Source organism: Sturnus vulgaris, chromosome 9, assembly GCF_052056855.1.
Source record: "Sturnus vulgaris isolate bStuVul1 chromosome 9, bStuVul1.hap1, whole genome shotgun sequence".
NCBI classification, from domain to species: Eukaryota; Metazoa; Chordata; class Aves; order Passeriformes; family Sturnidae; genus Sturnus; species Sturnus vulgaris.
In genome coordinates, this window is record NC_142251.1 from 28,898,815 (window position 1) to 28,926,391 (window position 27,577).

Sequence of the window (27,577 nt, forward strand, 5' to 3'; positions counted from 1 at the left end):
TTAATGCTTCCAGGAACAAGATTTCTGTTTAAAGGCACATCACTGACTCACTTATCTGTGATTCACTCTGAAGCCAAGCCCTTCCCTGCAGTACTGCTTGCCTAGGCAGCTGTTTCTCATTTTTTTAATCAGATGTTTCCTCCCTAAAGGTAGCATTTGTCATGAATTTCATCTTATTGATTTCTAACCATTCCTGCTGTATAGATAATATTGAACTCAAAGCCTTCTCTGCAGACTGCTGGTAAACTCACACCTCACAGCACCTTCCTGAGGCATTGCAAGGGATTATTTCCTGTATAAGCCAAGGTATTCATGCAGGAGAATTGAACTCGGTGTAGGGAATTTGGAGAACTAGGGGAATTTTTTTTAATTAAAAAAAATTTTAAATCACTGACAGTAAGCCAAGGGCAACTGTTCTTTGAGAAACCTTCTTCCAATAAATGTGATCCCACTTGCTAAGCAAAATCAGTTTATGCTGATTTTACAGTGGTGTCCTCAAGGATAACAACTGCAGTCAATAGAGCATTGCACCAACTGGCCCTTCCCTCAGCCACCCAGCAGCCATGCAGCCCAGAGGAAAGATTCCCTTTGGATGATCCCCAGTCCAAGGAGAGAGGCTCAAAATGCTTCCTTGTCCCACCCAAATGATAATAACTTGATCCTTCATGCCTGGCATTTCAAAAGCCATCAGAATCCCAATGGCCCAGACCATTCCACATTCCAACCCAGACAAAAATCTCTGGTTTTGAACTTCATTTCATAGAATCACAGCCTGGTTTGGGTTGGAAGGGACCTGAAAGATGATCCATGGGCAGGGACACCTTCCACTGTCCCAGGCTGCTCCAAGCTCTGTCCACTTCCAGGGATCCAGGGGCCTCCCCACCCTCAGAGGGAAGAATTTCCTCCTACCATCCAATCTAAACCTACTTTCCCTCAGTTTAAAGCCATCTGACAGCAGCACAGAGTGCCAGCACAGCAAAGCCTGACCAGCTGACACATCTCCACTGATACAGGGCAGGACAGCTCAGACAGAGCCAACACGTGCTCTGCAATATGTTCACTGCTGCTTTAGAGCAGCACATTACACCAATGCCCCATTCAGAAGATGTCAGGCTGTGTTGGCACATGGTCTCAATGTGTTGTTACATGGTAATTTTCCCCTCAGCCCAAATATCTCTAGCTCACATTCTGGCCAGCCACTGCAAGGTAATCCCAGGCAGAAAAAAAAACAAAAAGGAAAAAAAAAATCCTAAATTCGTTCTCTGTACAACATAAATCTGTCTCATTTTTTTCCCCCCTTGTATTTCAGCTTTTTGCCTGGCTGCAAGGAGACAGAGGTTTAAGAGGAATACATTAAAAAAAATGCTTTCTTAACATCAACTGCAAATTCACCTGTCTCCTCTGTGCTGTTACATTTTCCTTCAAAAGTTTGCATCCTTTGACATCTTTGCAGTCCCTCCATGTTCCTGCTGCTGTTTCTAAGCAATAGATAAGAAAACTTCAAAACCTTGCTCTGCAATAATGAGATTCAAAAGAAAAGAATTTTTTCCCAATCTTTCTACATAAAAAAGGCCTGAATCGGAGCCCAGCAGTGCACAAATATTACTCATGTCATTGACACTAAGAAAAGGGGAGCTGTGAATAAAAAATGTTAAAAATGAACACAAGGAGCATTGTTTGCATATCAGAAAAATTAATCTACATAGAGAAGTGTAAGAGCCTGCAATTCAGAAAGCAAAGAATTAGGACAGCCCAGCTGAGAATAATTTTCTAGCCAGTTAATTTAATTGCATAAATCATTCCTTTGTTAGCAATAAAGAGATATAATTAAAATGAGATTGCTTCTCATTTCTATTCTCTGGAAACTAAAGGAATTGATTTTGGGGAAAGCATTCTTCCAAATACCAGATCGGCAAATTACATTTACCTTTTTAGAAAGGCTAAATTATTTTGCGCTAATATCATGGAGGGTTTAATTAATTATAGATCTGCCATATGATCTTAAAGAAATAATTTACTCAATGCCCACAGAACAGAAGTTTGTAAGTGCCTGTATCCCTCTGATAGATGGTGTGCAGATTTTTACAAACAGGTCACAAGTTGAACAGGTGGCTGTCAGGAGAAATGAGGAAATATAAGAAATGTTTAAAGATAAAGGTGGTTTGTGAAGGGATATTAAAGCCCTGCTTCCTGTTTATTGGCACATACCTGGATTACTACTCTTTGAACACCCTTGAATTGGTTTTCTTCTAAATATTGTAATGATGGTTGTTTTCTATTCACAAATCTTCAGGGCTCAATAAGCAGTAACAGGTTAATAACAGAACAACAGTCAGAGAGAGGAAAAAAAAGACAAACATAAAGCCCACCAATTAAACAGAATATTGCTTTTGCTGAATATTGCAGGGGGTGGCCACTGCCAGGCCCTTACAAGGCTGTAACAAACACACCAGACAGAAGAAATTCTCTGTGAGGGTGGGGAGGCCCTGGCACAGGGTGCCCAGAGAAGCTGTGGCTGCTCCTGGATCCCTGGAAGTGTCCACGGCCAGGCTGGATGGGGCTTGGAGCAATCTGGGATAGTGGAAGTTGTCCTTGCCCATGGCAGGGGTGTTGGAACAAGACAAGCTTTTAGGTCTCTTCCAACCCAAACCATTCCCTGATCCTATGACAATACACTAAGCACCCTTTGGGATCCCTTGCCTTCTTTTCCCACCCTCTCTTTGTAACTACTTTCTATGCAGGGAAGCCCAGAAAGTGAGAAAATTCTGCCTCTTCCATCCCATTTCCCTTTGGGCAGCCCCTCTTGCAAAGCCTGCACAGAAGGCAGGGAACAGAATCCATTTCCTCTCTGCTGTACCAGGGTGGGGTCTCACATCCACTCTCTCCACTTCTCTCCCCAAAACTGACACTCCTTTCTACATATTTGAGACCGGTAGCCATTCATGAGCATTTGTTGTGCTGCCCACTCTCTCCATCGTCCTTTTTGTCAGGCAAAAGGTGCCACCCTTCCACCTTCCTCCACAAGAAACCTCCCCTGCCACCAGGGATTCCCATTCCCTACAGCTGGGGCTTTTCAACGGGCAGAGAACCAGGTACAAACAAACTTAAATCAGGTACAAATTTAAGTCAGGCTGCTTTGATGAACTCTCCAAACACTCACAGAAGGACTTCCACAGATCTCAGGCAGAGGCTGCCCAGGATCAGCACATCTGGTAAGTCTTTCCTGAACACAAAAGCTGCCTCTGCCTCCCGAGCTCTTCCTTTTCTATGTGCTTTGGAAGAGAGCAGGAGCAGCCTTGTCTCAGGAATATCATTCCCTGTGGAGACCACCGTGGTGCAGTGACAGCACACCCAGCAGTAGGGACTGTGCTGGGGAGGAGACAGGTAAGTCAAGAAAGAGGGCTTTGCATGCAAGGGTTAAATAGCAGATAGATTAGATCTCATCATCTGAGTTTTCCAGGAAAAGTATTCTGTTGCTATGGAAACCCCAACATAACCTGGGTTTTCCCTCCTTTTGTTTGTTCATTTTCTACAAACACTGGCCTCTCCCAGTTGGACTTGCAGCTTGCAAAACCAGTGATTTTTTTTTCCCCTCCTCTAACGCCCATTTCTCTTTGCAAGTACATTTTTCAGTGATTGCCTTTCTCATTATCACTGTCCCAGCCTCCAGACTCTCCCTTTGCAGTAAGGACTGCTTAATGTGCTACCCATTAGAAACTCAGCTCCTGAACACCTTGCTCTCTTTTCTTCCTGGGGAAAAGGGGACAAAAGCCTCGTGGCAATAAAACTTTTCAGTAAAAAACCACATGGGAATGCCTGCAACTGGGACTTTATCTTGTCACAGTTTCCCCATTTGCAGCATCTCAAGAAACAGCATTCCCTTGTTAGCTTCAGAAAAAGGAATTTGCAGGCAAGGGGAATTTGGATGTTCAGCTCCAAGTTTTCTTTGGTTTTGTTCCCAGGTATCTCCAGCCATTTATTTTACTGTAAAGTAATAAGAATTGCCTTTAAGGAGCCTGATGGAAACATCAAGAGACTCTTTCTAAAACATGCCCTAGATACAAGAGACCTCAGCACACAGGAGCATTTATCTGCCAGATTCCTTTACTCTGCACCTCACAACCTCATGATTTACACACACTTGAGCCTCTCACACTCCCTCCTCATTCCCCTGCACAAATAACAGGGAATAGGCTCCCAAGTGCAGGCTCCATCCTCCAGAGCAGCTCCTGCTTTGGCAGCATCAAGGGTCATGCCTTAGATGGAAACATCTGTCAGTAAGTTTTAACTTGTAGCTTACCTGGTCCTGGCTAGTCCTAGAATATATGAGTGCCAAGCTGAAAAGCTGTTATCCTGAAGCTGAAGATTCAGCAGGTTTTCCTTTGGCTTCCTCAGCAGAGCTGTGGCAGGAATGGAACGTGAATCCAGGGCCACTCTCTGTGCCAACATCCCCACCAAGTGGCCAGCACACCAGCTCGTCCCACTTTGTATTTGAAAATACAAACCTGGCTCACCTACTCTCACCCAAACCTAAAGGAAATCTGACTTTTGAGACAGAGCTCCGAAGATCTTTGCAGCCATGCTCTGGGGTAAAGGCAAAAGAGGAGTGATAAAGAGGTTTCCTTTCATCCCTTATGCTGGGAAAAAGGTGTCACCATCAACCCATTTCCCACCTTAGCCACTATTATTTTTTCTGCTTGCAGAATTTAAAAAATTGTTCACAGATTGTTGTTAGTAACTGCACACGTTTCAAACAAGTGTGGCCAGCCCAAGGAGTAGGATGCAAACTTGCTACAAGCTTGATGTTGTATATGAAATACTGAAGTACTTACAAAAAAAAAAAATTAAACTACACCTTTGAACAGTAGCAAAGGCAGGAAGATTAGCAGGAAAAATAAAAAAAGAGAAAACAAACCAACCAACCAACAAAAAAAAAATTTGACTAACACTGCCCTCTTGAGGGAAAGGGAGCTGTATTGCCTCAACTAAACCATTCTCCTTTCCCTGCACCTCAGGCCACACTAAACTCCCCCCACTGCCTTGCCATATGGTTCAAGGTGAGCAGAAGTTTTTGACAAGCAGCAATAGGAGTCAATTCACACCTAGGAATCAATTATCTCTAGATAAATCATACCTTGGTTATGTTTTATTTATAAGTATTTTACACAAATAAGCACTGTGAAAGCACAAGAACCTATTGGAAATACAAAAACCTGGAAATCAGGGATTTTCCTTCTTCATGAATTGCAGGCTTTTATTTTACCCAACAGCTGGGGTAACAAAATCTCCCTGAGAGCAGGAACCAGACTCCAGCTTTTTCTTTATCCTTCAAATTCCTCATGACTGGGATACACAAACATCATCTCTCTAGCCTAAGAGCCTTGATCTGCTGATTGGAATAATCCCCTGCAGTATCCATTGGAAGTTTTTGGGAATCTCTTTCCACAGAGCTGCTGCAATATCCAGGCTAGGGAGTGCAGCCTCCAAGCAGTCTTTATAAGGAAGGAGATGGAACTGATGCCTCCACAAGAGCTCTAGAAAAGGAACAAGCACCTGCTCTTCCTAACCGATTTGCTAGCTGGTAAGAGATGAAGAACTAAAATTTTAAAGATGGCTTGGATCATCCTCCTCCTTTCATCCTAAGAGACTGCTCATAGCACACATTCCTACAAATGTACAAAGCAAAATTTTTCCACTGAAATGTTCTAAGTCAGTTAGTAGAGTGAAAATACCCAAGAGAAAAAGGGTTAAATATCTTTATATCAACTAGTGCAAAAATTAACATTTCCATTTTCCAAATAATGAAAAACACTATGGCACACTGAGCACCATCACAAGTTAAGGTACACAACATCAATCTATAGTTTTTAAGAGCATCCTAACATAGACTGACAAACACAGAAGAGGGTTCAATACCCCACAAAGCAGGCACCATGAGTTAAAGCAATGAGATGGAATGTACTGTTAACTAAAATGATATTAAAATGACACTTCTGAGTGTTTACAGTTACAGATATTTATCATGAGAGTAATTTGGCATTTAGATGGATGCTACTGCTCTGTCAGGATTTCATCTTAATTGAATAATGGTGGTGGAGTATCACCTGTTACTGACTTCTCTTGAATATTCAAGCCAGACCAAGGCTCCAGGTGTTCCCAGATCAAAGCTTGCAGAACAGTTGCTACAAATGCAGGGTTCTGCCTAAAATATTGAGCAGTTTGGTGTTAGCAAGACTTGCAGTATTACCCCCAAGTGCTGACTGAAACAATAGAAACTGAGTGTTTTCTTATCCATATCAGCAAGCTCATGACACCAGGATCAGCCTGAAAAGCTAAATGTGTTATGACATGGTTTTTGAGAAAGCTGGATTTGCTTGGAATTATTATCCCTCCCATGCAAAGCAGAAGCTCTTGAGTTCAGGTATGAGCACAAAACAGTGAAAATGGAACACAAGTTCAGGCAGGCTTAAGAAGTACTTCCAGAAGAATGAATGCTGAACAGGCCTCTCCTTATTTCATCAAGCTTTTCTGCTCTTGAGGCTGCAGAAGTCTTTACTGCTTTAAGGACAGATTCATGACACTTGTCTAATACAGCCTTCAAAATTAGGTTTATTTCCTGGAAAGGGAAGATAAAGAAGGAAAAAGAAGTTTCCATCAGCAAAGTTAAATCTTTATCAAGCACAAATGTCAAGTGAGTGGTCTGGTGGACTCAAATGATTTCAAGGGTATCTCATCCATGGCTTAGGAAGCAGCACTCACAAAACACAGGGGAGGCTGTTTAGAGGATCATTGCACTATCCACACTACAACAGATTCCTTTGGGGGGGGAAAAAAAAAAAAATCCCTCACCTTAGCTTTTGCTGTATTTTTCTCAGCATCTTCCTTGAGCTGCTCAATGTTCTTCTTCTTCTGTTTGATTTCCTTGCAAATGGCCATAACTTTGTCATACACAGCACCTCTCTTCTCCTGGACTTTGCTAAAATGTCTAAAGGTAACAGAAAAAAGTTAGTACTGAGCCTTTTGACTCATTCCAGAGTAAACTGAAGCCCACCATGAGCAAAGCTTGCATTTTATGAGCATAAAACCAGCAGCTTCCAGAAGCAATAATAAGAATGAATTTACTTTCTCAGAAATTAATGTCATTTTTAAACTATAGCAACTTAGGTACAAGAAGTGAAATAGTGAAATAGTTAGCAGGAATCCACATGCACCTTCCTACCTCAAGGGAACAGTCAGGACACATTGTTTTATTCACCAGCAAAAACTCTTTTCTCTACCAAGGTTACCTCTCCCTTCCCCTCTTGCTTATCAAAGCAGCTAATTTTATCACTCAAGGGAAATACCTGACACATTAAAAACAGAAATTAGCAGCAACTTTTGACCAAAAAGAGCATTAGATTATACTGTTTTCATTCCTAAATTTAAAGCTATTTTCACAGAATCATTTAAGTTGCAAAAGACCTTTGAGATAAAGCCCAGCCTATGAACACCCCATTGTCACTTCGACCATGGCACTTGGTCTTTCCTTAAACACCTCCAGGGGCAGTGACTCCACACCAGCCTGGGCAGCCCATTCCAAGGTCTAATCACCCTCTCTGTCCGGAAATTCCTCCCAATGTCCAACTTATTTTCCTCCCAAGCAGTCTCCTTTAGCTGGAACAACACACCAAGTGCCATTCTGCACACCACACAAACCTCAAGCGTGACTAAATCTTACTTGACTCTCTCAGCCAAGTGCAAGAAGCTCCCTTCCATCACAGCCAACAATCCTCCATATTCCCTTTCCTATCTGTGTACAAGAAAATTGTTTTAAAAATCAATTTTCTCCCTAACAGTTGAGCACTAAGCTCACAGTGAAGCCAGGACCTTCCAGTGCTGCAGTTTGATGCTGCCTTCAGCATATGGGAGGAAGGAAGAAGGGCTGAGAAGCTTTGATCAAATGACACTTTTCCTTTTGTTTTAGAAGCATCATGTCAGGATAATGCTCCTCAGAGATGTGAGCCCCATTTCCCCATGGGTCTTGAACATCTTTGATAATGAGCAAAAGTGGCAAGGGAAATTATGAAAAATTCATGAAAGGCAAATGGGGCTTTGTTGAAGTCTGATAAGTTGGAAAATTATCCCAATGTGACATTCTCTTTAAGAAGATAAAAGAATCAAGAATAAGCATTATAAATTAAATTAGTGCTCCAATAAAAGAATCGCTGTCAAGTCACATCGCAATTATTGATTTGAGACCCCAACTCCCTGCCTACAGCACTACTGGTCTTCACACAGAGCTGTCCCACACTGCTCATTTTCCCCTCAGTGCCAAGCTGTGTGTTTGTAGCAGACATGAACTTTGGCAGCACATAACAAAGACATAAAGCAGCAGCTCCTCCATACTCCAACACCGCCGACTTGCGCTGCTCGAGATCTTCACAGATCTTTTTAAGCCGTATCTGAGCCGTAGTGAGCTTCTCGTGTTTTGCAGTGACCACTCTCTTTAGGGACATTTCATCTTTCTTGCTCTTTTTCAGCTCTTCCTGAGCACTCTCCAGCTGGTTCTCCAGATTTCTGGCCTAGAAGTATAGAAATAAATTAAATGGGGGGGAACATCAAGACAGCACACCCTGCAAATGTGCTAAGATTACAACAAGCTGGCTGCTTTTTGAGGATCTGATTGCCAACTCCTTCTCCCACTTCACTGGTCTTTATCTGATTATAAATACATCCAAATGGACAAGACCCCACCCCTTAGCATGACTTTCAGAAGTGACTGTGACTCCTGCTATAGCTTTGTTTTTTGAACACATGCTATGAAGATACCCAAAAACACTCCATACCATTTTCCAACTGCTCCTAACAACTGCATTCTCTCAAAACCTAGCAGCAAAATAGCAAGGGACAGTACTGTGACAAGCATTTCATCAGAGAAAGTCTGGCTTAGTAATATTAATAAAGTTAAAGGCCCTTCAAACGTGACTCTTCCTGAAGTAACAATTTTTTGTTTTAGTTTCCATTCTCAAGGCAGAAGCAGCTCGATTTCACTTTTCTTTTCCCATCATTTCCTACCAACAACCCCAAGACAATTCCAACTATTTTAGGTCAGGTTTCTATGGCAACAAAGGCTTTGACTATTCAAAGTGGTCAATAGCTAGTGCATAGTACATTAGCTAGTGCCACCCAGCAAAGCAGCAGCAATGTTTTACTGACATTTTTAAGAAAGAATTTGGAAACTTCAAAATGTCATTCTTCACAGTGAAAAGGAAAGAGGGGAACATTGTTTAGACATCAAATTCTCCCTTAACAGGATATAATTTGGATAGCACAAACCTCTGATGATACACTGGCCAGTCTCTCCACATTTTCTCCCTGTATTTCCATCTTCTTTTGGTATAACTGCAATTCCACTTGGCATAATGGCAGAACCTCAACTGCATCTCTATAACTTTCATATTTCTCAGTAATTTCTTGCTTTAAAGAAAGAAAAAGACTGTCAATAAACAGATTTAGAGTTCTTTTATATAGAATTAAAGCATATTGAACTTTGAACCTTCCCCTCGTTGTTTAAAGGCACTAGAAATAATATTTAAGAGTTAGTGAAATGAGCTCTTCACTTTGTAGAAAAATGATTTAAAAAAGGCATTTATTTGGAAGCACAGATATAAAGCTGACATACAAATGTTTTACACTGAATTAATTAGTAATCAGCTTTCTCCAAGAGCTTTCAGGAAAAAAAAAAAAAAAAAAAGCTGTACAGTGAAGAAATTCTACACTGGTAAAACCAGAGTTATGTAAAGCTTCATATATGAAATTATAGCAATTGAGTTCACATTTTTGGAACAAAAACACCTTCAGAGGCAAAGTGCAAACTTCACTGATGTGTGAGCAACCACAAACCACACAAATGAGTGGATATTATAATAAAATTTAAAAAAAACCCAAGAATCTAGGAGGGAACACAGTGTTCAGCATATTAGTGAAGACAGCCATGGATTCCAGAAACAGTGAATGACAACAGAAGCACTATGAAACACATGTTCTAAATCCAAAGATATTTGGGAGCTGACAAAATGTTGTCTCCTCTGGAGAGCAAACAGCCAAACAGGTATAGATTCAAGAGTTCAACACCTGGTTTTACAAGTGACTGCCATCTTGCTTTTCAAAAGGTAAAAAAAGCTCATCAAAAATAAACCACGACCTCTACCACAAATCTTCCACTTTCCCTGAGGTTGTGATTTCATTTCAGACTAACCACTGTCCTGCTTTTATGTGTTTTATCATCATTCAAGAAGTAGTTCTAGATGATGACAGTCCATGCTTTTTCTAACAGAATACCTCCTTGTGTGGACAGAGGAAAACCTCACCATAGATCTCTTCAATTTCTTAATAGTCTCTTTCATCAGCTCGTTGCAGTTTTTCGATTCTTCTGGACTCTCCACAATTTTGGATTTCAGCTGCTCTTGTTCTTCTTTTAGAGCAGTCATAGACACTTTCCACTCATTCTAGTCAATGAGACAAACACTTTCAATATTAGTGATGAGGTGAATAAAGAGGAACGATGTAGCAAAGTTTGCCATGATCTTATGACTAGACAGGTTCTTTGGTGTGTAGTCATTCCTCATTAGGAAGTTCTAAAAATAAATTCTTCTAAACAGCATTAACATTCCAAATCAAAGCAATTAACAGCCCATTTTACTTCCCAGATTTGCTTACAGGGGTGCACAAGAACAGCACTTAACTGGTATTTTCCACTAAGAGCCTGCCAGCTAATCCTAGAATGGTTTGGGTTGGAAAGGACCTCGAAGATCATCTCATTCCACCTCCCCACCATGGGCAGGGACACCTCCCACTAGACCAGGCTGCTCCAAGCCCCATTCAGCCTGGCATACTGCCAGCAGCTCTCTCCCTCAGAACTCCTGACCCAGGGATACTGAGGCAGTGACTGCAGCATACCAGAGCCAGATCTATCACCCTGGGAGAGGAGCAACAAGTTTCCTGTTCCTTCCCTCATTAGCCCACTCTATGCATGCAAGGTAAACCCACAGCACCTCAGAGATCCAGATTTCTAATGACTTAATTCCAAGAATAATCTGATCCTAGAAAAAGAAATGACCTCTCAGTTGATCTGAGATGGAAGCTGCACCCACCAGAGGTGTACTCACCAGTTTTTGGGTTTTCTCAGCAATATCCGTCTTCTTTTGAGAAGTCACTTCTTGCAAAGCTGTCTGAAAAAGAAAGCACCAAGCTTTCAACAAGCATCTCTACAGCTGCTACCTGCCTTATCCTTCTATCAAAGACCTGTCCACAGGAGAAATCCCCTTTATGGGTCCTTTGGAGTGCCATAAACAGCAGACAAAACTGTAGACTGTATGATTTCAAAGACAGGAAAGGAGAATATTGTCACCAAAGCCACTGGAAGCACTGGGGATGCAGCCAGCAGTGGGTAACTGGGAATAGGGATAAGAGATTGGCCCTGGCAGTTATTATACCCCCACAACTTTCTTTGCCAGGGGTCCTGTTCTTCAGGGAAAAATAAAATTTAATATAAGATCCCAAATAATAGTCAAACACAAGGTTAATAATGCTAATAATAGAGACATGACTTGACAAAACAAAAAAAATCCTGACCATACATTATTATTTTCTTTCTCCCAAAGGAGCTAAAAGTTATCCATGAGATCTGAGAGGCAAGTTTCCATTGCTGAAAAGTTACCTCTACTGTTTTTGCCAGGCATTCTCTTGGGTGACCCTTCTTAGGCCTCATTTCTTGCCACAGCTCACCTCCAGTTCCAATTCTTTGAATTCAAATGGAAAACAAAGAGGAACATCCCTGTTTCTATTTGGAAGTGTGATCTGCATCTCCCAAGTCACTGCAGAAATGCATTTCAAAAAGAGTCAACTACACTTTTGTATTGTCTGAGTTAAGGCACATTTCACATTTCTTACAGTGAAACAAAGAGGAGTCCAACAGCATTTTGCTAAAATGGCCATTGTTTAAAATCAGAAAAATCCCTTTTATCCACTGAGTTAGAGGGAAGGGAATGAAATCAAGAAAAGTGAGGAACCCACAGCAGCTTTTCAGAGAAATACAGGACAAGATCCTACTTGTTTCCGACGATAGTCCTGCCTCAGCAGCTGCTCCAGCTCCCGAATGTCCCCTGTGAGCTGCTTGATCTCTGCCTCATGTTCAACTGGGACCGTGCTGAGGGAAAAATAAAGATATTGGCCAGTTTCAGCATCGTTATAGTCCAGCCAGAGTGCAGGAGATAAAACAATCACTGTCTCCACAGTTTATAGCCAGTAACTTTAGTAGTCAGAGCAAGACAATCTCAAATTAATACATCTTATTTTCCTTTGCTTGTAAAATTCTGCAGTTCAAGCATTATCTGAAGAGCTATTTTGGCAAGAAGTGGCACAAACAGAGAAGACTAAGTCTAAAGATCGTGTTAGGCAAAGCATGAAAGTGCAACACTCCTACCAATTTTGGTGGTGACTTTCATTTAAGAAATTTGCATATTACCTGTCCTACAAATAGCTTATATTAGTGTAGACATATCCCTGCTAGAGAACCCCCTGTGTAGCACGCACCAAGAATAGCTGTCAGAAAAAAAAAAGAAACAACACTTTGTTTTGAAAGCTCTCTTGGAAATCAGCCATTTCTTCATCCTATTATCCACAAGCAAAAACAAAACTTAATGGTGCAAAGACACAGGCAGTAGGGCTAAATGGCCTGAAACAGAGATTGTGGCAAACATGTCAAATAACTAAGGAAGACAACTTTACTCATCTATTAAGTTAAAGATGGGCTTCCTCCAGTTGATTATGGGATAAAGACACGTCACTAAAAGCTAACTAAGAGCAAAAAGTTTCAACCTAGTTCCTATTTTTTTTTTCCTCTGCCAGCTCCCTCAGCTGTCCTTCACCAGATTTGTGCTCCAGACCCTTCCCAGCTTCATTGTCCTCTTCTGGACACACTCAGTGTCCCTCTTGCAGTGAGGGGCCCAGAACTGGACACAGCACCCAGGGTGTGGCCTCACCAGTGTCCAACACAGGGGGATGGTCACTGCCCTGGTCCTGCTGGCCACACCTGCTGATGCAGGCCAGGTGCCATTGGCCTCCTTGGCCACATTCCAGCCCCTCTTCCCCAAGCCTGTAGCATTGAACCAAGCAATTGCAACTCTGCTTGAGCCTCACAGAGCTGGCCCACTGATCCAGCCCTGAACAGGAAAGACAAGCAGTGCATCTCAGAGTGCTTACTCCTCACACTCACTTCAGTTTCTCCACCTTCAGTGCTGCCTCCTGATTCACAGTCTTCAGGTGTTGGATTTTCTCCATAGCTGATTTCTGCAAGTTAAATATTTAATTTTAGAGGAGTGTGGTTTCCCTCTGGGCTTCTACTAGAGACTTGCTCATCGTTATTTCACATAAAATGCATCATCTCTGAACTACTGAGATATTCAGAACAGAAGCCACCTACAATTTTTCTCAAAGTGATACAAGGGGTCAATCCTTCACTTACCAGGCTAAAGTATCCAATAAGTTATTGGGAAAAATAACTACAAAAACCTTTCAGTAATAACCAAAGTAATAATCAGTACCTCCCTGAATTACTTGGCTAAATTTAACATCCCAACATGCTACATCAACCTGAAGTTAAACCACAAGTTTCATGTGCCTAGTTCTAGGTTTGTATCAATTACACTTTTATAGATATGTGGAATAAAACAGCAGCCAGTCTTACATAGGTCAGTTGTAGCTCCAGGTAGACGTCACGCTGGAATTCCATGAAGTTCACAAAGTTGAGGATGCCACTCAAGAAGCGAACAGTCCTCTTGGTCTCTGAAACAAGAATTCCAAGAGTTCACTGAGATGGTTTCCAAAAGCCTTGCAATTACTTCGAAAAAGTTAGGCCAAGCATAATGCAGAGGAGACAGAAATTACAAAACACAACCCAAACTAGTTCTTCCCCCACTCAGCTTGCAAAGATTTCAGACTACACAAATACTAAGCTGGTTACCAACACTTGGCAATTCCATGTAATTTAACAAATGAATAATGGCACCTGGGAGAAAAGGCTGTTAACACAAAGCCTCCCATTCAAACAGAAGCCAGGGAGAAAGAGTGTCAATCTTGAACTACAGCTCTGAAGAGAGAACCTCTCTGTAGCTATCAGCTGAACTCAAGGCAGCAATTTGAACTGCAGGGACTTTTTGGCTTTATTCCGAGCAAACTTTCTGAAAGATGATTACAAAAGCTTTGAAAGTCTTTGACAAGACAGATCCAGAAGTGAAAGAGTTCTTCAGACCAGCCTTTTCCAAGCTGTCTGTGTTGTAGCAGAATCACCATAATTGGGTATTGAAAGGAGTGGAGCACAAGCATCAGCATAAGAAATCCTAAAGCATTCCAGAGCTGCCAGGGGTAATTTTCATCACCATCTATTATTACAGCGCTATAGGTAGTCACAACCCATCTCCAGACCAGCAGTTCAATGGATCCACAGCATTTAAAACTGCCCCCAGTTACTGAATAAGAACTGCTCATTAGAACCAGCTCCTTTAAGAGTCAGAAGAGCAGCAGGAAATCAAGGGCACTTCTCCACACTAGATACCCATCTGGCTATGCCCAAGGAGAAAAAGCACCTGGAATACCAAGCAACACCCAGCACCCCAGGAAAGAGAAACACAAGGATTATAAGGCACTTGCTTACTTGGGTTTAAAACATCAGCGATTTGAAAGTCACTAATCCGGCACATCGGCAGCAAGCGCTCCCTGGGAGGAAAACAAAACAACCTCAGCTGCAGTGACCGTGGCTCAGGATTTGTGACCAGGACTCAGTTCTTGCCCTGCACCCATCTGCTGCAAAACAGATCTTGTCCTCTCATCCCAGAGCATTTGCCTAACAAGCACAAGACAAGCATCTTCTACTTACAAATGAATATACAAATTGCAGACAGGCAGAAAGCCTTCATAGATCTGTGGGTACATTATGTCAACGTTGAGCGGCATCTAAAGAGTAAAAACAGAGTTGGTGCATCAATAGAGAATACTTAAAATAAAAATTATGCAGCATTTTCCACTGCATAAAGATGAAAAACACTGAGGATGATCTTCCCACCCACGGGGAATGCATGTTAAAGGCTGAAAAATGTCATCAGGTTAATCAGCACACTATTTTAAGGGTTAACTTTGGCTGGAAAAGACAAAAATACAATAATAACTAAAGCAGCAACATTACAAACTCTGGAACCCAATCTAAACGCTATTTTAATTTGCACATATTTTTTGCAGCACAACAGTCTCTGCATTATACAGCTACCAGCAAGAAGCTCCTTCTTTAAACACCCCAAAATTGACACACTCAACTGCTTCATGAGAAGTCAGGAGAATATAGTGGTACACTGTCCCCTTTCTCTGACATTTTAAACCTCACAGCACAGCATGGCAGCTGATGTCACTGCCTGGGAAGAACAGTTACCTTGTGCACATAATACTCTTCCCTTTCAGTTTATCCAGAAATGCCATGAGACAAAACCATTTACTCTCACATTCAAGGATCAGTTCTTGCCTAACAGAGACAGTAAATAAATTGTTAGCAATTTAGGTATCAGCCTCTCCTCACTTGCCTCTCAGTTGATGGAGGAGTGGAGATGATCAAATATCAAAAGCAACAGTTATATTCCTTCCAGATCAGTCCAACCTCCTCCAGCCATGGCCAAAGGCGGGAGCCCTGTATGGATTTTCAAGGCATGGTGTCCCTTCAAAAGCTTGTCCAGTCCCTCCTGGACCTTATAAACATTTCTGGCACCCTGAACATCCCAAAGAACAGGTAGAGTCCAATATTCTTTTCCTTTCACACCCCAGCACCCCTGCCACAGGCAGCCCTACCATGTAAGCGTGCTCCAGTTGGATCTTACACACTCTCTGCAGGATTCTCAGGTAAATCAGGTGTAAAACGTCAAGCTGCAGGAAGAGAGGACATGAATCAGTATTCCATGTGTTTAATTACTCAGAGCTCCTAGACCAAGCCATGAAAGCATTCAGCTTTTAAATCATGAACACATGATTTCACCAAGCCACCACGACAAGCAGGTTTAACTTTCCAACGTTTTGCAGTTCAAGCATTACGTGCTGATAATTGAGTTTTAAGGGGCAGCAGTCAGCTCAGGCAATTATAGTCCTGACTGCGTATGCCAGGCATTGGTTTTCTTATACTGCTGCTTGCTGAGCACTTTCCAAACTAAGCAATGCCAAAAACCTAAAAATGTCACAGAAATTATAATCCTGTAGCAACGAGTGCCATTCACTAGATTATTAAAATTAAGAGGAAAAAAAATCACTACAAGCCAAACAGTGTTTCATTTATAGCACTATAATTTCCGCTTCTTAAAAACCATCTAAACAAGAAGGGCCAGACCCCTCCCACCGCAGGCTCAAACAAGCGATAACAGCAGGAGGAATCACTCGGAGGCACCAATTCCATTTTAAAGCCACTTGTTTTTTTTCCGCCGACCACACTCACCAGTGATGAAAGGGGGTGAAGCAGGGAGGGGTTTAGAAGTAGGGCTTGGTTTAAAAGTGCTAAATAGATCCGGCAAAATGTCGGAACCAGACACCGCGGCTATTTTTACCCAGTTCCCACAGAATTGGGAAAGACAGGCCGCGTGCCGCTGGTGTCACCACCTCAGCGGCGAGGAGAGCCCCGAGACTCCTCCGAGCCCACCCCAAGCCGGCTCCGCCCAACCCCGCGGTTCCTCGGGCCGCGGCAGCGCGTACGTCCCGCACGGGAGAGAGCGGAGCCCGGAGCCGCCCCGCGCCCCCCTCACGCACCCTGGGGGTGCCGAACACGTCGCCCTTGACCAGGTTCCGAGCCTCGGCGCCCTCCAGGATGTGCGAGCGGAGGTAGCTGATGATGTCGTCGGGGCTGTAGCGGGGAAAGGTCATGGTCTCCATGGCGGCGACGGGGACACGGCGGTAGCGAGGACACAACTACGACACCGACGCGCGCCCGCTGCTTGAATCGGCCGCGCCCCGCCCCCGCCCCCCCGCTGACCTATCAGAGGCCGTGTCGTCATCCGAGGGCGGGGCTCAGCGCGTTCCCGCCCTCTCCTGGCCTATCGGCGGCCGCGCTGTGGCGTGTGGGCGTGGTTTTCCATGCCCCGCCCCGCCGCGGCCGTTGGTGGTGAGGGGACGGGCGGGGTGAGGCGGCCGCGTCCTTTCGGCTCCGGCAGGCGCGCCCTTCACGGCCTCTGGAAAAGTCATCAAATCCCTGGAAGGAGCATTAAAGTTCACCTAGTTTTCCCCCTGCCGTGGGCAGGGACACCTTCCACTATCCCAGGTTGCTCCAAGCCCTGTCCAAACTGGCCTTGGACGCTTCCAGGGAGCCAGGGGCAGCCACAGCTTTGTCTGGGTAGCCCCTGCCTTATCCCCTTCCCAGGGGAGAATTTCTCCCTAACATCCACTCTAAACCTGCCCTCTGTCAGTTTAAAGCCATTCTTCCTTGTTCTTTGATTACCTGCCCGTGTAATGAGTCACTCTTCCTTTTTTCCAAAAGCCCTTTAGGTGAGGTCTCCCCCAAATCTTCTCCAGGCTGAACAGCCCCGACTCAGCCTGTCCCCATGCCAGAGTTGCTCCAGCCCTCTGAGCATCTTCATGGCCTCTCTGGACCCGCTCCGACATCTCCACATCTTCTGCCAAGATCCCCAGACCTGGACACACTACTCCAGATGGGATAAAACCTCTTGGCTACTGAAAGGAGACAATGCCAGCCCAGCATTGCACAGGACTCTTGCCTCGCCAGTACCACCTCTTGCAGTGCGACACCATTTCTGACAAAATTTGACACTGTCCCCACAAAGTCCCAATGCTCCCATGCCACACACAGCTTCCCAGCTGGAAGCAGGTCAGCAAGGTCACAACACTGTCCCCGAAAACAGGCAGCTTCTGCAAGCCACTGACATCACGGAGGTGTCACCTGGCACTAAGTGTGAGACAGAGACGCTCTAGCCACTGTTCCACACTTGTCGATGTAAAAGCCAGGCTCAGTTTCCAGCTGGGCACTCCGCCAAGGGCTCAGGTGAGCCACGGACACAAAGTGCTTCCCAACAGCCTTGTAGCCAGCCACCTCCTCAGCGTGGCTGGGAGGGCAGTGCAGCTTCCATAGGGCTGCTTGCAGTCCATGAAGGGCTAAGCGGCCTGGAAAGTCTCAAACCATGTCTCCTTCAGGTAGACCATGGTCCCTGAGCCTTGTGTTTCTTTTGGGGATGGCATCAGACGGGATCAGCTGCCCGAGCAGGTGTAGCTGTCAGTATCTGGAGGTGAACTGCACCGGGCAGCAGTTGCAGGAGTTCCCTGTGGACATCCCTCTGGACACCAGGCAGCTGATTCTGGCAGCAAACAACGTCTCGTACCTGCCAGCAGTGGAATTGAGCTTCCTGGCTGATTTGGTCTATCTGGACTGCAGAAAGAACCTCTTGGGTGATGACCTGGATTTCACTTTCATTGGCGTGGCCAAGCTTGTCTATCTGGACCTCAGCTTCAACAACCTCACACAGGTCACCTTCAGCACCTTCTCCCACCTCCTCAGCCTGGTGGTGCTGAAGATCTCGGACAATCCCAACCTTGTGGCCATCGAGAAGGATGCTTTTGCCAACAACACCTGGCTAAGGCACCTGGATGTGAGCCGGACAGGTTTAACCTTCCTGGACACCAGCACCGTCCAGGACTTGCCCAACCTGAGGCTTCTGGGGCTCAGTGACAACCTGTGGCACTGCAACTGTTCCTTTTTGGACTTCATCACCTGGATGATGGAGAGCGATGTGCATTTTCCAGGTGAGGGCTGTGTGAGCACAGATCTGCGTGGAACAGAGAGAGCCCTCTGTTCTCTTTCTCAAAAGTTCAGTTCATGGGGCTGTGCCACTGCATGTCAGCTGTGGGTGCCATTTTCTGCTGTCACACAAACCAGGGATGGGAGCAGCTGGGTTACACACACTCCACACATGAGAAGTCCCATTTGTTCACATCCCCAGGGCAGCCAGGGAAGTGTAGGCTGTAGCTGGGACACTGCTGCTTCCCTAAAACACCTGGATCCAGCCTCAGGTGTCCCTGTGCCTGCACAGCACCCCATGGCTGCAGCACCAAGAATGAGGAACCCAACACAACTCCAGGGAGATGTGCACTGGGAAAATCATTGCTCTGAATTTCCTGCCTTGTCTCCGCCCCAGAATCAGCTGTTGCCCATCATATTGAGAGATTCTCTAACTGGGCCTTGGAGAGGCTGAGGCAGGGTAATCACCAGTTCCCTTTCCCATAAAAACACTGTCCCAAGGGTGATGTTTTGCTTTGCAGCTGCAGCACACGGACTTAGTTTTTCCAGACTAGAAAGAGACGCAGCACAGCACACATGGACAAGGAAAGCTTTGGTTTCAGTAATGCAGGGCACAATGGTGAGAGAGAGCTGCAAGAGAGAAATTGTTTGAGAAAGTCTGTCCACTGAATAAGAAAGGGCCACAAAAGAGCCCAAGGAAAAAAAAGGGAAGGGCAGTTAGAAGCTGGTGTTAGGACAGAACTGAATTAAAGACATCTCAGAATCTTTATTAGATGTAGTAAGCTCCTTATAGACAATAAAGGGCATTTTTTTCCACATACAGGCAATTATGGAATAAAGTACAGCTCTCAGCAGTGAGATTGGAGATAACCCACTGAACCCTGCAACAGGAGAATAAAGCTCATTGCAGGCTGTTGGGGAGGGGAGGAGTAGGAAAGGCAGCCTTAAACTGAGGGTTATTCCAGGCCAAAGAGGTATTAGGACAGAGCCCTGAAATCTGCTGCAAGCAGACCCCAGCCTGGCCTTTAGAAAGGCTCCTGACCTTCAGAAATGTCTGTGCATCAGAGTTTTGAGCTCAGCCTAGGGACTGACACAAAGCTGCCCAAGTTTGGATGGATTTGGGTAAGAGAAAGATAAAAGCTCTCCAGTTTTACTCAGGACCAGGAGTGAGATCAGCACGAACAACATCACTCAGTCATGTACAACAGAGTGTAATGCAATAAAAATCCCCCAGGCCTTGCTCCCTTCCACCACTCCCATTCCATCCCATGCATTGAGCAGTGCCCAGCCTGTGGTCCCTTTAGCTCAGGCTATTCCATCCTGTCCACCAAGCAATGCCCAGCCCATGCCCACCACAGTGACCATGTCTGTGGGGTTGAAAACCTGCAGAGGAAGGAGAGGGCCATGGCTGAGGGCACACCCCACACCACATTCGTCCTTCACTAACTTGAAAGGGAGCAGGCAGCATCTGTTTTATCACTGCAGATATTGCAATGTGACAGGCTATGGTTGTTATTTCAGTGGAACTGAATCATTGATGAGTTGCCTCTGCTTCCCTCACAGAGAAGGAAAGGCTGTGCCTGACTGCAAACCACCCTCATTGTCAAACGCACAGCAACCTCATTATTCCAGCATAATTTAGGCTGTATCACTTCGGAAGGTGTTTGAGATTTAAAAATCAACAAACACAGGTGCTCTTATATGAAGATGAAAGTGCTCAATCAGCAGAGATAAGCAAGACAAGGACAGCAGTTTGCCACAGTGGGATAATCCAGAGGGCAATATTATACTATGGAGCCAGCACTGCAAAAAACATTCTGGCAACCTGGGAATTGTGCTTTGGCAAGGGTTTAGCACAGGTTTGGCATGAGTTTGGGTTTCAGATTTTACCCAAGCCATGGCGGGCGGGGGGGGGGGGTGGTATGAAGTCTGCAGCTATTTTTCAGGCTTTTAGCAAGTGCTCCCATAATTTTTCTACCAGGACTCCTATTCATTAGATTATGGTACAGGCTAGAGAATCCTGCTCATCTCTCTGCAGATGCTGACAACATCACCTGCTACACCCCAGCAGGCCTGCGTGCCCTGAGGATGCCAGCAGCAGAGGCACAGCTCCACTTCAGCTGCCTGACCCAGCTGTACAAGCAGGATTATGTCTTTCTGTGCCTCGTTGGCTTCTGCATATTCCTTGCTGGCACCATGGCAGCCTGGCTGGCCGGCGTCTGCGCTGTCATCTACGAGGCCCGTGCCTCAAAGGGAGAGGAAGAGGAGGAGGAGGAGGAAGACACAGCCACTTAGGATCAGCCCTTCTGAACTCCCATTGTGGGAACCAAAGGCAGGCCCTTCCTGCCTGATTTCCCACGTGGTCCCACCATAGATTTTTTTTTTTTTTTTAAGTGAAATAAAACTGCAAGAGAAGGAAGTATCTGTGCTCCAGTTTCACTTGCTGCTCTGTACGCCGTCTTCTGCTGCTGGGACTCAGGATATTGGCAAAATATTTATGCTGGGGAGGTGTGAGAGGTGTGCACAGTGCCAGGCACTTCCACTTCCACCCTGCCTGGAGACCACAGAACAGTAAGGATATAAGGACTAGCTTGAAAATGCACTGAAATATGGGAAAGATCCTGGCACTGTGCTGTAGCCAAGGAGGTCACCAGGCCCCTTCTGGCCAAAAAACCCAGCAGGGTTTATTTGGATCAGCCTACACAGCTGGAGCCCCAGGGAATTACTGGATTGCTAGAGCCTCAGGGAATCCAATAACTTCCCGCTGTGGAAAGGCAAAGAGATTAAAACCAGGACTTTTAGGAGCCCAGGATCCCACTGGTTCTTCCTTTCTTTCCCATTACACTGGTGACAGCAAAAGAACCCTCTGTGCTCCTGCAGCGCAGCCAGACCGCCTGTGCCTCCCCTGTTGTATGAACATTTACAGAACTGGACAGTCCAGCTCTGCTTTTGTGTCACATAACCCTAAAACTGGAATGTTTTATAAAGTAAAAATATTTCTTACGCCCTCTCCAAATGTTCTTGGAAATGGGTTGTGTGTCCATACCAAAGTGTCAGAGTTACATCTACAGGGAGATGTAAGATCCTTGCTACCACCAGCGCTGGGAACTGCCAAGGGAAATATCTCCTTACATAAGCCAGCACAGCAACTCCAGGTGTGAAACACCGGCTGCTTCAGCCGACACTGCAGGGGAAAGCAGGAGATTTCAGCAAGCACGCCGTGAATTACCAAACTTAGAGCTATTGAACTGTAACCTGCGAATCAAAGCTGAGAGCTCTTAGCTAAAATGGGCATGGCAAAATAAAGGGGAAAGGGTGAGGATAAGGATGTCTGTGTGCTGGGAACACGGGCAGAGCTGCTGGGAGACACCGGCATGGCAAACCCCTGTGCTCAGCAATCCCCACGCCACTCTTGTTTGGCAGCTGTGAGCCCGATGGCGCCTGGCCGAGCCCCGGCCCCGCCTGGGGCGGTGCTGCGGGCGGTGCTGCGGGCGGGCCGGCCCCGCCGCCATCCCCGTCCCCGTTCCCATTGCCATCCCCGGCTCCGTCCCGCAGCACCTGGGCTGCTCCGCGCCGCGCTGAGGGTGAGTGCGGGGCAGAGGGGCAGGGGCATGCTCCCGGGGCTTGGTAGCTCAGGTTGTCCCGATAGAAAACGCAGGAAGCGCCGTGTGCATCTCGCAGCAGGGAGAGGCTCCGGGGGAAGGGGGCTGCGGGGCTCTGCCTGGCAGGGCTCGGCCTCGGCGGCGAACGGGGCGACAAAAGGCTCTGCTGGCTCCAAGGGATGAGCTTACATCGGGTAATCCTGTCAGAATCCACGCGTGGGTCTGTTCAAGGAGCCTTAATGCGCTTTGCTGACTCACAGCAGTTGCAGCGTTGTGGCAGAGTTGGAAATGACCCTTTTTGTGCTGCCGCTCTGTGCCGTGTCATGCTCCAGAATCTCGTGTCTGTGGCTCCAGCCGGAACCATCGCAGGGTAAAAGGCAGAAATTGAGTCTTGCACACTTTGCCTGTCAGCAAAGCCCTTGCAGCTGCGGGCAAAGGTTGCTGAAACGCCCTGGGCACCACAATCCGGAAACGACCGTGGGAGTCCTGGTGACTTTGGAGTGCTTTATACGGCTCCAAATTACGAGAGCAAAGGCTTGAGGAACACTTTGATATCAGTAGTGTAAGAATAGCAGTTTCATGACACACCCGGTTTAATGCTTTGCCGTGCTCTTTGTTCCCAAGATAAAGCCCCAGATTATGACTCAGTGCTGGAAGGTAAAATGCCTGGTTCTCCAACAACCTTGTAATTTGAGGGGGGAAATGCGACCACCAACCTGCTCTACATGTTCTATTTTCAGTGTGTCATCTGGCAGGTGCTAACCTCAATTACATGTGCATGCAGCTGGCTTTTCTTCATTACTTCAGGGTTTTGATATTCTTACTGATAATTATTTACTGCAGTTCCTGTGGACAAAGATAGTTGTTATCTTGACCTTGCTCCATCGGTGATAATCTTTTGCAAATGAGAAATAAAACCCTCTAGTCCCCAAAGATCCCTTGTGAGAGGTGCAAGAGGAAGACTTTGCAGCAGTTCCCTGAGGTGGCCTGTTTTCCCCCACACTGACAGATTGTGCTGGTGGGTCAGTGCAGGAGATGCCAAAACCTCACTACATCGTGGAGGCATCATCTGGAGACAGGCACCAACTGGGGTTTGGTTGGGAGAATTATCTCAATGCTGGAGGGAGGTCTCTGCTGTCTTCTGCTGTGCTGTGTCATGCAGCACCTTCCAGGGTCACCCAGACAGGCATCTGAGGTTTGGGGTTGTGCAAGATGGTTGTGGGGAGGGGCCCTTGTGTTCTGTGGCAGCTGAGAGGGAGCTGGGGTGCTCGGTGTGGAGCAGGGCAGGCTTATGGGGGCTGGTGAGCAGGAGAGAGTGAGAATGTGGGGCAGCATGGCAAAGGCTGCAGGATGTATCTTCTGCCCCATGCTTCTGTCTCAGGCCTGCCTGAGGGAGCAGAGAACCATTAAACAAAAGCCATACAGGCCCTGGTGTCCCCTGGTGTAGATGTTTGTAAACGCCAGTAGCTGTGTGTTGTTGGAGCTGTTCTCCAGTTTGTGACTCTGAGACAGATCCTGGGAGCTGCAGAGCTGAGCACTGGTCATCTGGCCAGTGGCTCTTTACCCAAAAGTTCAGTTATCATTGCTGTGGTGGTGGGTTTTATTAGGATTTTATATAAGGATAACCTTAGCAGTACAAATGAATCATTCTTGTAGCCCAGCTCCTTCCAGCTCAGGAGATTGCTGAGTCAGGTTCTATTATAATTCCCAACTTACCTCTTATTCCCAGAACTCACCCAGTTTCCTGTTGAATTTATGAGAACTGCCTGAACTCACAATGTCCCTTGACAATGAGTTCCATAGGTCTGGTTCCCAGTGCATGAAGAAACACCTCTCTTAGGGAACAGGCTGGAAATAAACTGACTTCATTTGGTGGCCCCTAGCTCTGGGGCTGGAAAGGCCCATGAGTTTCTGCCCAGGCTGCACTAAGGTTCTGCAGACACCACTTCCCACCAAGGCTTAGGTGATTTTAAATCTTGTTTGACTATGCAGAGAACTCCTGGTTTGTGCAGGCTCCAAAAGGTACAGATTCCTTCAGCCAGTCCCTGTGCTGGTAGCTCTTGTGATCCAAGCCCAGCAACTCTTCCACACACACACATCGTGTGTTGCCATTTCCCCAAATATTCACGGGCTCCCTTTCTCTGGCAGCACCACGATGGCTGTTCTCTCCAAGGAATATGGCTACGTCATGCTGACCGGGGCTGCCAGCTTTGTCCTGGTCATGCACCTCGCCATAAACGTGGGCAAGGCCCGCAAGAAGTACCGTGTGGAGGTGAGTGCTCAGGCTGAGGGGATGGCAAGGTTGGAGCCAGTCTGCTGACAAGCTCGGTGACACCTTGATCTCTTCGGGGTGACTTGATGACGTTTCCTGCCCCACCACACAGATGTAGAAGGAATGGAGCTGCCTGCCATGGCTCTGCAGAAAGCATAACAGGGCTTGGGATTTGGGACATCAGGTGCTTGGCACTGAGCTGAAAGCGTGTGGCTTTGAGTTTGGCAGCACTGATGGGCAAGAAACTGCTCAGCCCTTTTCTCTTACAAGCAAGACTTGATGCAGCACTGCGGGGGAAGGGGTCATACTGACACAAAAGTGACAGGAGGGTTCTCAAACTCAGCGGGAGCATGTGACCCCTGTCACAAGTCTTTCAAGTGACCTTCCCTCAGCATCCACAGGGGAGCCTTTAAGCCAGGCAGAGCAGTGGGCTGGGTGGGGACAGTTGTGAGTCAGGGCCATGGCATGCAGTGGCTGCTGTGCCACTTGGCTTCACCAAGTGCTCTCACCACCTCACTCACGGAAGTGACAAGCAGGGGTGGGCATGAGGACAGCTCCAGCTGCCTGTTGGGGTGATCCCATTCCTGCTGCATCAGGTCAGGATTGGAGCAAATGTAGTCAGTGCATGTGGTGCACAGAGGGCTGGATTTGAGGCCTGGGGAAGCCTCTGCAGCCAGGCAGCAGCTCCAGGAAGACAATGACCTTGAACACAGCTTTTGTGCGCCCCAGGGCAGGCACAGGCTCTAAGCTGCCACTGCAGGTAGGTCTTGCAAGCACCCTGGGCTCCTGGGGAGAGGAGCTGCAGGCCACACTTGCTGATGCTTTGCTGCTGGTTTATTTTTTGGCAGTACCCAACCATGTACAGCACAGACCCTGAACATGGGCAGATATTCAACTGCATCCAGCGTGCACACCAGAACACGTGAGTGACACCTTTGAATGGGGACCTTGGAACACACAGGGCTGAGGGGTGGGGGCCCACAGCCCCAGAGGTGCTGCTGCCACTGCTTTGAGCCAGGCTCAGCCCTGCAATGCTTAGCAGGAAGGCCGTGCTGGCTCCTTCCCATGCCTTAAACCATGGGATGGTGCTGTGAAGCCATCTCCTCTTCCCCAGTTCCCACCAATTTGCTTCCACGGGTAGATATTAAGATGTGAGGAATCTTGTTTGCAGAAGGTGTTGTGCTGCCCAGGCCTCCCTAGGGAGAGGCTAAAGTCCACCCAGCTCCTGTCTGCAGGTTGCAGCTCCTGGGGAATGTTTAGGGTGGCTTAGGGAACAAAATGGAAAGAATGGGTGGGTGAGCTGGGAGAGGCACAAGCTGGGAGGAAGCCCCTAAAATTTTGTGTGCTCAGATTCCTTCTTTCCTCAGGCATAGCACTGAGCACAGACTCGTAGTGAGCTCAAAATGCCCTTGGCAGAGGATGTTTGCAGTTCCTGCCCTTCTGGAGTTTTGTCTTTGTAAGCAACCTGAGCACAAACACAACCTCCTCACTTTTATTTTCAGATTGGAAGTCTACCCTGCCTTCCTGTTCTTTTTGGGCACTGGTGGAATCTACCACCCGGTAAGTGATGTAGAACTCTGCTCTGGCTCCCTGACCTGGGCAGGGTAGGGGGCAGGAGGCCAAGACAGCCTCTTCAGTAGCCACATCACACTTAACAGCAGTGCCCCTTCGTAAAATTTAGTTATAGGTGGTCTTCTGCAGGAGAATCACAAGTAATAAACTCATTGCTGCTGTTTCAGCTATTAGAGCCCTTCTCTTCCCCTAAGGGTGCCTTATTAGACAAAGCAAAGCATTTGCAGCCCCCAGTCACTGAGTGGGAAGAATCCCTCCAGCCCAGTTTTTCCAAGCTCTGCCAAACAAAGTCAAGAAAAGCCTGGATTATTTTTAACCGAAAGATGCAGGCAACGTGGGAGGAGGCAGGTACATGGGAGAAGCCAAATCCAGTAGCTCTGTCTTTGCCATCAAAGGACAAACTAGGTCTTTACTGAAGACAGACTCCTTTTCCAATAGGGAAGGAAGCAGCATAGGCACATCTGGCAAATGGGAGCCACATTGGAGTGGGTTCTAAATTAAGAGTCAAGGTGGAAGTTTGGAAAACCTGCTGGAGGGTAGTGGAGCAGGGCTTGGAGCAGCTGCTGCCTCCACAATCCTGGTCCTGGCTCTGGCTCACTAACTGGCCACAGATGAAATGAGATTGAGCTCCTGGTTGCCTGCATGACTTTGCTCAAGCCTCCAAAGCCTTTAATGCTTCTCCTTTCTCTGCAGAGACTTGCCACAGGGCTTGGCGTCGCCTGGATTGTTGGGAGACTCCTCTATGCCTATGGCTACTACACAGGAGGTAGGACAGTACCCTGCAGCACACACAGGGTGCTTGGAGACTCAGGTCTCCTACAGTGACCTCAGGATTCTTTGCTCCCAGCCAGGTGTGGAGGAAAGGGTGCAGGGCTACAGGCTGCCAACACTGCAGCACACTCTTCCTGCTGCAGGGATGCCTACCCTAAGAGGCCTGAGCTAGTGCCTGCTGTTTAGCCCTAGAGATTGTCCTTTAGTTCCTGCTCCCTCTCCAAGCTCCAGGCTGGGCTAATCTTTTAGTGAACTGACAAATCCTGCTTTTTTTTCCCAGATCCCAAAAACCGAAGGAGAGGGGCCATTGGCTCCATGGCACTCCTCGGGCTGCTGGGCACAGGCATTTGTTCAGCCTGCCAGCACCTGGGCTGGATCTGCCAGAACGGCTGCAGAAGCTAAAGAGAGTTTTCTTCTGTTTTCTTTTAGAAGAAATCCTGTGATTTTTCTCTTTTCTTACTTAATAAAGGAAGTTGTCCGTTCTATATTTTCACTCTAAAGTTACAGAGGGTTTTCTTAACAATCTCTGAAGAATGCTAGAATTACTCTGGA

General features: G+C 46.4%; 3 protein-coding genes and 1 long non-coding RNA gene across 5 annotated transcripts in view; 2 read left to right on the forward strand and 2 right to left on the reverse strand.

The window, feature by feature from the left end:
- The window catches only part of LOC148222877 (uncharacterized), a 91,186-nt gene extending 86,746 nt beyond the window's left edge, over positions 1-4,440 (reverse strand). Inside the window, exon 1 of the long non-coding RNA XR_015805545.1 lies at positions 4,301-4,440. This is a non-coding gene — a long non-coding RNA (uncharacterized LOC148222877). The remainder of the gene's footprint in view (positions 1-4,300) is intronic.
- A 1,302-nt stretch (positions 4,441-5,742) lies between these two features.
- On the reverse strand, positions 5,743-17,010 carry NUF2 (NUF2 component of NDC80 kinetochore complex). Of its 2 annotated transcripts, none has more exons than XM_014874838.2 (13): positions 16,813-17,010; positions 15,871-15,945; positions 14,915-14,991; positions 14,693-14,754; positions 13,727-13,824; positions 13,256-13,329; positions 12,091-12,187; positions 11,148-11,210; positions 10,350-10,487; positions 9,316-9,456; positions 8,386-8,561; positions 6,850-6,985; positions 5,743-6,616 (listed from the first exon to the last, which is right to left on the reverse strand). In XM_014874838.2, exons 1-13 carry the CDS (start codon positions 16,933-16,935, stop codon positions 6,467-6,469), a joined length of 1,410 nt encoding a protein of 469 aa, XP_014730324.1. In that variant the 5' UTR covers positions 16,936-17,010; the 3' UTR covers positions 5,743-6,466. The 2 variants fall into 2 exon arrangements, with proteins under 2 accessions (XP_014730324.1, XP_088026422.1); XM_088170296.1 differs by lacking the exon at positions 16,813-17,010 and adding an exon at positions 16,614-16,636.
- A 1,184-nt stretch (positions 17,011-18,194) lies between these two features.
- Positions 18,195-21,103, forward strand: LRRC52 (leucine rich repeat containing 52). The gene is made up of 2 exons (XM_014874673.2): positions 18,195-18,813; positions 20,847-21,103. The coding sequence occupies exons 1-2, from the start codon at positions 18,195-18,197 to the stop codon at positions 21,101-21,103; spliced, it is 876 nt and encodes a 291-aa protein (XP_014730159.2).
- A 1,171-nt stretch (positions 21,104-22,274) lies between these two features.
- Positions 22,275-27,518, forward strand: MGST3 (microsomal glutathione S-transferase 3). Its single transcript, XM_014874782.2, has 6 exons — positions 22,275-22,392; positions 24,559-24,682; positions 25,531-25,604; positions 26,185-26,242; positions 26,948-27,020; positions 27,306-27,518. Exons 2-6 carry the CDS (start codon positions 24,566-24,568, stop codon positions 27,425-27,427), a joined length of 444 nt encoding a protein of 147 aa, XP_014730268.1. The 5' UTR covers positions 22,275-22,392; positions 24,559-24,565; the 3' UTR covers positions 27,428-27,518.
- Positions 27,519-27,577: the final 59 nt, after the last annotated feature.

Excerpts from the sequence above, each read along its gene's own strand:
- LRRC52 (XM_014874673.2), top strand. The coding sequence starts at position 18,195 with ATGTCTCCTTCAGGTAGACCATGGTCCCTGAGCCTTGTGTTTCTTTTG. Across the intron at positions 18,814-20,846 it reads GAGCGATGTGCATTTTCCAG|ATGCTGACAACATCACCTGC; the intron begins GTGAGGGCTGTG and ends ATCTCTCTGCAG.
- NUF2 (XM_014874838.2), bottom strand. The coding sequence starts at position 16,935 with ATGGAGACCATGACCTTTCCCCGCTACAGCCCCGACGACATCATCAGC. Across the intron at positions 14,992-15,870 it reads AACTGGAGCACGCTTACATG|ATGCCGCTCAACGTTGACAT; the intron begins GTAGGGCTGCCT and ends TTTACTCTTTAG. Across the intron at positions 6,986-8,385 it reads CGCAAGTCGGCGGTGTTGGA|ACATTTTAGCAAAGTCCAGG; the intron begins GTATGGAGGAGC and ends TGTTACCTTTAG.
- MGST3 (XM_014874782.2), top strand. The coding sequence starts at position 24,566 with ATGGCTGTTCTCTCCAAGGAATATGGCTACGTCATGCTGACCGGGGCT. Across the intron at positions 24,683-25,530 it reads GCAAGAAGTACCGTGTGGAG|TACCCAACCATGTACAGCAC; the intron begins GTGAGTGCTCAG and ends ATTTTTTGGCAG. Across the intron at positions 27,021-27,305 it reads CTATGGCTACTACACAGGAG|ATCCCAAAAACCGAAGGAGA; the intron begins GTAGGACAGTAC and ends TTTTTTTCCCAG.